Source organism: Cynoglossus semilaevis, chromosome Z (genome assembly GCF_000523025.1).
Source record: "Cynoglossus semilaevis isolate Cse_v1.0 chromosome Z, Cse_v1.0, whole genome shotgun sequence".
Taxonomy (NCBI): Eukaryota; Metazoa; Chordata; class Actinopteri; order Pleuronectiformes; family Cynoglossidae; genus Cynoglossus; species Cynoglossus semilaevis.
The window spans coordinates 8,646,741-8,655,585 of record NC_024328.1 but is presented as its reverse complement, the minus strand read 5'-3'; the positions used below and the strand labels follow the sequence as shown (position 1 = coordinate 8,655,585).

The 8,845-nt window shown below is 40.9% G+C and overlaps 1 protein-coding gene across 1 annotated transcript in view; it reads left to right on the top strand.

Annotated features, from left to right (window-relative positions):
• Window positions 1-8,845, top strand: part of dapk1 (death-associated protein kinase 1) — a 67,199-nt gene that overhangs the window by 51,588 nt on the left and 6,766 nt on the right. Inside the window, exons 19-21 of the mRNA XM_008336179.3 lie at window positions 2,934-3,011; window positions 5,264-5,480; window positions 8,593-8,778. Coding sequence (XP_008334401.1) covers window positions 2,934-3,011; window positions 5,264-5,480; window positions 8,593-8,778 — 481 coding nt within the window. The remainder of the gene's footprint in view (window positions 1-2,933; window positions 3,012-5,263; window positions 5,481-8,592; window positions 8,779-8,845) is intronic.

Sequence of the window (8,845 nt, the reverse complement as noted above, 5' to 3'; positions counted from 1 at the left end):
AGCGCAGGAGATGGGAGGATCAGCTGCTGAGTCCTCAGCCTCAGCTCCCTCCATGGAAGGCGTGTCAGCGGGATTGAGGAGATCCTCGAAATATTCCTTCCACCTCCCGACAACATCTTCAGTCGAGCTCAACACCCCCCCGGTGGTGGGAAACTGTTTCCCCTTCCTGAGGCGCGGATGGTTTGCCAGAATTTTTTCGAGGCTGACCGGTAGTCCTCCTCCATGGCCTCCCTGAACTTTTCCCAGACCCAAGTATTTGCTTCCGCGACCACCCGAGCCGCAGTCCACTTGGCCTGCCTGTACCCGTCAGCTGCCTCAGGAGTCCCTCGAACCAACCAGGCTCGGTAGGCCTCCTACTTAAGCTTGACAACTTCCCTTATCTCCGGTGTCCACCACTGGGTTCGGGGATTGCCGCCACGACAGGCACCGGAGACCTTACGGCCGCATCTTCGGACAGCCGCATCAACAATGGAATTGGAGAACATCAGACTCGATGTCTCCAGCCTCCCTCGGGACCTGTTCAAAACTCTCCCGGAGGTGGGAGTTGAAGGCCCCCCTCACCGGGATTCCGCCAGACGTTCCCAACAGACCCTCACGATACGTTTGGGTCTGCCAGGTCTATCCAGCTTTGCCCACCGTAAGCGGAGCCAACTCACCACCAGGTGGTAATCAGGTGACAGCTCAGCCCCTCTCTTCACCCTAGTGTCCAATACATACGGCCGATTGTCAGAAGACACAACTACAAAGTCGATCATTGACCTCCGGCCTAGGGTGTCCTGGTGCCAAGTGCACTGGTGGACACCTTTATGCTTGAACATGGTGTTTGTTATGGACAAACTGTGACTAGCACAGAAGTCCAATAACAAAACACCACTCGGATTTAGAGCGGGGAGGCCGTTCTTCCCAATCACGCCCCTCCAGGTGTCACTGTCGTTGCCCACGTGGGCGTTGAAGTCCCCCAACAGGACGATGGAATCCCCGGGAGGAGCACTGTCGAGTACCCCTCCCAGTGTCTGCAAGAAGGCCGGGTATTCTACACTGCTATTCGGCCCGTAGGCCGAAACAACAGTGAGGCACCTGTCCCTGACCTGAAGGCGTTAAGCCCCCGACAACATAGCTCCTAGATTCATTCGGATACTCAAACCCCTCCACCACGTTAAGGTTGCGGTTCAAGGAGGGGATGTATGTATATATATTTAGATATGTATGTGTATATATACATATATATTCCTAGTGCCTTAAACACCAGCCCTTTTCTTTAGAGCTTTATCTGTACGTTTTTGTCCATAACAGACAGATGACATGGGTGTTTCTGTGTCCTTCTTAATATTATATGACGGCTGACGTTCTTCTGTATGACTGTTTTATATGAAGGTCACATGGTAAGATGTATAATTCATTGACTAATCATCTGCACTTGGTAGTTTTAGATCAGCTGGAGGAGGGTAAAGAAACCATTGGCTAACTTTCATGCTAAGATAATGAAGAGCAGCACGAATCTAGTTTTAGGAGATTTTTTTAGCCTCCCAGCCCTGATATTTCAACAACAAAAGTGATGAAGGAGACAGACTGGCCCTGTTTGTGGCCAACTGAATATAACACCATCCGTGCCTGTGCTGCTGCCAACCATCAGTGGTGATAATCGTGACACTCTGCCGTCTGTACGAGTGAAAGCCCCATGATTTCCTCTCATGCTGATTCACACTAAGTGGTCAGTTTACCATTCAGGCTGCACTTAACATTTTTGTTTTGATATTTAGCTGCTGCAAACACCCGAAAGGTCAACGTGGCTTTCTGCTGCTCTCATGATAATATCTGACCTTTTCATGGAGAGATTCCACACAAGGATAAGAGTCCATCAAGGCCTCGTGTGATACAATGTTTGTTTTGGTCGAACAGTTGCCTCATCATCATCACCCCAAAGCCATCGTGCGGCTGCAATTATCTGCAGAGGGAATACGTAGAGTGTGTGTGTCTCAGGCTGATTTCTTCTCCATCAGCCAGAGCTGGACAGGGACAGATGGCTGAGTGAATGAAAGAGACATGGAAGTTGTCAGGACTGTGGCATTTCTGTGCTGAGGGAGACAAATGAGTGCAGTTGTACACAGACAGAATGAGACAAATGAGTACTACAAGTATCCAGCTGCACTTCAACTACTGCTGTCAGCTGTTGAGAGGTCAGTGGTTAAGAAAGCTCAGTCATGTCTGCAAGGTTGCAGGTTCAGATCCCAACAGCCACCAGTTGCCACTGACAGCTTGAGCTGCCCCTCTGCCCACTAAGGCATTGTTTCCCAAATAGTGGGTCGCAAGAGTTTTTTGGGCACGGCCGTCTCACATCATGTTTCCCAGGAGTTTACCAATAATGTCTACTGACTTGGGTCGTGAAGGTTTGTGACGGGTCCCTAGAAAAAAAGTTTAAAAAGGGTTAAAGGCAGACATCACATTTCACCACTAAAAAAAAACCCAACAAATTTAAAACAGGGTTTAAAACAACAGCTATCATCAGAAAATCAGGAAATCAGGAAAAAGGAGTGGTTGTCGGTCATTTCTCCATTTTTAGCATGTCTGGCTGGTTTCCTGCATGATAAGGTTACTGTTCACTCTCCCCACCTCCATCACTGCAGGTTTGCATGAATCACTAAATCACAAATAAAACACAGTGTACTTCACCAGCCTTTAAAATCTTGGCTTGTTTGCACTCGTGTTTTTATACGTCTGTTCTAATTCATCTGAAGTTAACCCTGTTATTATTAAGTCTGCCTGGTGCCTCACTGATAAGTTCCCATTGGCAACAAAAACTCATCTGCCATCTGCTAACGGCTGCGTATCACATCATCAATGCCGTGTGTTTAGGATGGGCTTTTAAAATGTCATTGATGTTTCTGCTGAATTGTCCTCATTCTTACACGTCTTTAAACTTTTGTCCACCTCAGGATGGAAAAACAGCCGAGGATTTGGCGTCCGCTGATCAACACGAGGACATTGTGTCGTTGTTGCTGAAGCTCAAAAAGGTATGAACTCACACACACACACACACACACACACCCTGCATTCATCAGTCATTGCATAAGTCCAGTGAGCTGAGGGAGAGACAGGGATGTTTTTAGACTCTGTGGCAACACCGTACTCACACACACACATACAGGTGGAGAAGCATCATCGGACTCATTTATGTAACGAGTTCCGAACGAGAATCCTGACAGTCAGAGGAGGCTGTAAGACAATATCGATACAATAAAAGATTGTGATATTTTGTTTCACGATACCGTATTAATATACGTGTAAGTACCACCAGGTACGTGAGTGCTCACTAGTGGTACGTGGGGAAAATTTATATTTTCACATTTACATTTTCAGTTGAATAAATCTGAAACATACCATGCACAATTAATACAACATTTAAACATAAACATTTCTAAACATCTCTCCTGTGGTGGAAGCTAACAGTGAAGGCCTACGCTGCTATATTCTAATGTTGGTCATCATGGTGGTACTCAAAGAGATCAAGGTTTTCTCAGGTGATACAGAGTAGAAACAGTTGGAGAACCACTGGTCTACAGCATTGTATTGATTTTTTTTTTAAAATTAAGAATTAACATGCAAATATTCATGTCATTGGTTCATTTTTGTGTGGCATTTAAATCCTCCAACCAATAATTAAATGAACTGGAACTGCATGTATTTGCAAGTATCCAAAAATCAAATCCGCAAATACTTTTTTTTAATTCTCTAGTGATTCACAAATGTAGATTCCTACATTCCAGTTTTAGTGACCAGATGTCAAAGCACTGCTTTTCAACATAGGGTTTCATGTTTTCCATGATATAACTGGAATTCAAATCAAATAGTGCGTATGAAAACATCTGAGCCGGCTTGTCTTGATTGGCAGCTGCGATCACATGACTGCACAAGTGACAAGCTACGAAAATGTCTACGGGTTTGCCAGACATTTGCGAAGTCAAAACGGGGTCACGAGCCACGGGTTCGGAGACTTAAATCCACATTGACTTCCAGAACATTCTGTATTAAACCTGTAGGACAGAGGCTGTTCACTGTAATCACACCTAAACTGCTGTGATCAAAGCCCAGACCCCTCACTTACATACATGACCTTCTCCAGTCCTGGGATTTATTTCCACATCCACTGAAACCCACCACGGAGTTGAACATTAGCACATCTCTCTCATCTGTTTCTGTGGAGAACCTGCTATGATTCAGTTCAGAGCGTGAAAACACTAGAGCAGCAACTGTGAAATCACTCATCCACTGCATATGCTGAGCTAAATCAAGACACTTTTCACACACCGGTGCCAGCCATGAATGAAAGAAAAAAAATTAGTGCCAGAGCAGGATATAGACGTTACTAAAAGTTCGTCCTCCAGCAGATGTGCTTCACATTGATTAGTGGTTATTTATTCAGGGATGTGTTAAAATCACCTGAGGTGGGAACGTGACATGTTCGCAGGGTTTGACGTCGCTGTATGACTCATCAGTTGGATGAGTGGGTTTTTTTTTTACTTTATTAAACTTTACTTTATTCTGTTGAATTAGTTCATTAGAATTAGAGTTATTTATTTATTTGGATTAAATGATAAATATAATTATGGACACAGTTAACATGAATGGGAAAAATATATAAAAATGTAATTATAAAAAAGCTTCAGGTCTTTAAATGAAAGAGACTAAAAATAAGTAAATTTAAATAAAATATAAGACTTGATTAAATCAATGTAAATGGTTGAAAAGATTATTAATAATAAAAATAATAATAATAATGAATAAATAAATAATAATAACTTTTTAATTATCATACATTTAACTAACGCTTAAAACTTGCATTTGTCTTAAATTTATTTTCAAACATTTTTAGCCCCTCTATTACCCCTTCCCCAAAGAAAGGTTTATATGTGAATCTTTTTCTTTTTTTTTGACAAATAAGCCATTTTGTTATTACAGATAAAAATGTGCTGTTTACAGCATTGTTTACCAAACTTTTTTTCTGGGGACCCATATTTTAAAAGTCACAAACCTTCACAACCCAAGTCAACAGACATTATTGGTAAACTCCTGGGAAACATGATGTGAGACGAAAAAAAAGCCCCCAAAGAAAAAAAAAATCTCTGAAACCTCTCTCTAACCACAGGCTAACGTCTCTGCCCACTAATCCAGAATCTGAAGCCAGGCAGCTGTTCTGTTTTAGGATGGTTTTTTAATAGAATTCCTGACTTCTTGTGCATTTCTGATTCTTCCTGCTGGGCTTTAGGACAACCACAGAGTGAACTACATCCAGCAGCTGCGACCCACACAGACCCCTCAGCCCAGGATTAAGCTAAAACTCTTCGGACACTCTGGAGCCGGAAAGAGCACCCTGCTGGAATCTCTGAAATGTGGCATCCTGCGCAGCTTCTTCAGGAGGAGGAGGACCCGGATTCCCAACGCGGCCCGTCACCCCAGCTCCCCCGTCAACTCCAAACCTGCAGGTGGGTGACAGAGAAAGTTCAGAGGAAGCTGTGATAAACCACGGCCAGATTAGTCCCCAGGTTTTTCTGCATGGATTACAACAATTTATTCCACCACAGCAGCCTGGAGTTTGAATGCTCACTGTTGTGTTAGTGCATAACAAAAGAAATGTTGGTCTTGATTAAATTTAGCATCAATATGTACTGCATATTCATGTAGCTTATGAACAATACAAATAACTGAACTTTCAAAAACATACTTTATATATATATATATGATATATATATTTATTTATTTAATTATGGTTGCGCCCCCCCCACCCCCTCCTCTACGCCTCCCCCACGTGGACACATTCACAGCTATTGTTGCAAAACATGATTTAAAACGATCATCAATCATCAGGCGTGGTGTTATTGGGTTTTCATTATCGGAGGAAAATCCAATAACGGTTCTTTCCGATATTACATAATTACGCTAATAACGGACGATATTATCTAACTTCTTTTCAATTAATGAATTAATGCAGTGGTTCTCAAACTGTGGTACACGTACCACCGGTGGTACGCAAGCACTCTGTATTGGTACGCATTTTCAGTTGAATAAATGTGAAACATACCAAGTACAATTAATACAACAATTAAACATAAACATATTTCTAAACATTTCTAAACATCTCTCCTGTGGTGGAAGCTAATAGTGAAGGTCTATGCTGCTATATTCTAATGTTGGTCATCATGGTGGTACTCAGAGAGATCCAGGTTTTCGCAGGTGGTACAGAGTAGAAAAAGTTGAAGAACCACTGACTTAATGAATTGCAGACTTTTGAAGACTTCAATAAAATATTTAAAAGCCAAAATGTATCTGCCCCTACTTCGATAGCTCAGTGCCCATTTAAGGGGGGCCCAAGTGCAAAGTAATAGCTTTGAGTGTGTTTTTTGACTAAAGAAAGATTTAAATTTTTTTTTAAATAAATTGGTCGCTCCACAGTCTTGGGCTGATATTAAGTTTATTTTTAACAACAGTGGGATTTTTTTTGTTTGTTTTTACAGTAACCTACTTTTTCTCGTTCTTTTGTCAGAGTAAAAATTCAAACTGAAGTCAAACACTTGAGGTCAAGCAGGTGTTTTTATCTTCAGCCCCGTCTGTTTACATTCACTGACACTGACTGATGAAGACTTAAGTCAACACGTTTCACAGTCACGTGTCCAGTGTTTCCTCAACCACAGCACCGACCAAAAAAAGGTAAAAAAAAATAAAGGTTGACTAATGACAAACTACACATGTAGAGGACGTCTGAACGGTCCTAGACATTAACAAAGTGTAGGTGTGGTCCTACAGAGCGTTATGAAAACTTCAACGTTGCATTGGATTTATATTCGGTAAAGCAGCGCCCCCACGTGTTAGCAGAGAGTATGTGGAAATACATTTAGATTTGTAAAGAAAAGAGCCTTTAATGTAACAAAAATAAGATTTGTTAAAAACAGCCATAAATAATATATGGCCACTATACATATACAGGGCCACTGTATATATGTTCTAATATACAACACAGTTATTTGTCTTTCTAATGTTCATGCTGCTCTGTTGAGAGCAGGACGATTTAGCAGGAAGATCAGTAAAAAGACTTATTAAAAATCCATTCACCACAATAAAATGTCTTGACGAAAAACATTAACTCATTCATCAAACATTAATGTTGCTGTTTGCTCTAGGAAAACAATCATGAATGATTTAGAAATACTGAAAACAATCAGTTGAAATAATAACTCAGAATCAACTCACCGTGCCGGCCGGAAATTTTATTCACAATATTCGTCGCCACTAGAAGTCATTCAAAGTAAATGTGTATATATACAAATATATATATACATACAGTGTATAAATGTATATATATAAATGTATATATGTATGACATGACATAAACATACATATATTTGTACATATATTCCCATTATTTGTTTTATTTTATTACTGCTGTCAGATTTGCACCTTTATATATACATTTGTGTGTACAAACATACACTAAAAAACATACACTATTATATAGTATATATATTATATATTATATATATATTTATATATATTTGTGTCTGCATACATATATATTAAGAAATATATGCATTATATATAACGTATATGTTGATATATGTACTTTGTGTGCATACCTATTTCCGAAATATATACAGACAATATACACTAAATTCATATGTGCATGATTTGCACATATGAGGTGCAGGAGTTTAGGTACTTAGGATCAACTGTTCAGAGCAGAGGAGACTGTGGAAGAGAGGTGAAGAATAGAGTACAGGCAGGATGGAACAGCTGGAGAAAAGTGTCAGGAGTGATCTGTGACAGAAGAGTGTCAGCTAAGGTGAAGGGAAAGGTTTACAGGACGGTGGTGAGACCAGCCATGATGTATGGTTTAGAGACGGTAGCAATAGGCAGAAGACAGGAGGCGGAGCTGGAGGTGGCAGAGTTAAAGATGCTAAGATTCTCTTTAGGAGTGACAAGAATGGACAGGATCAGGAATGAGGTCATTAGAGGGACAACACAGACAGGAAGGTTTGGAGAAAAAGCTAGAGAAGCCAGATTGAGATGGTTTGGACATGTGCAGAGGAGGGACAGTGGATACATTGGTAGAAGAATGTTAGAGATGGAGCTACCAGGTAGGAGAAAGAGAGGAAGACCAAAGAGGAGATATATGGATGCAGTGAGGGAGGACATGCAGATAGTTGGAGTCAGAGTAGAAGATGCAGAGAACAGAGAGAGATGGAAATCAATGATTCACTGTGGCAACCCCTGAAAAAAAAAAGTGACAAAGCTGAAAGAAAAAGAAAAAGATACACTAAATTCATATAAGTTATACAGTATACAGTATATTTATATATATTGGTGTGTACATACATATATTAGGAAATATATACACTATATATATACTTATATAACCTATATATTTATATATGTATTTGTGTGTATATATATATATTATATATGTGTGTGTATATATATATGTATATATATATATATGTGTGTGTATATATATGTATATATATATATATGTATATGAGGACATTTTTGAAACCCTACATTAAAAATATATTTTTACCTCTGTTTTCTCCTTCCATGCTCCAGTGTCAGTGAGTATTTCCAACCTGTACCCAGGCTGTGAGAACGTAAGTGTGCGGAGCCGCAGCATGATGTTTGAGCCCAGCCTCACCAAAGGTGTCCTGGAGGTCTTCTCCCCCGTCCACAGCGCTCTGTCCACGGCTGACGAACTGGCCACGAAGGCCATCGACATCCAACACACAAACATCAACGGTAGGGAGTAGAGGCGCTCCGGTCGTCCTGGAACTTACCCTTAACCAACGCTCTTTTGTCAGAGTGG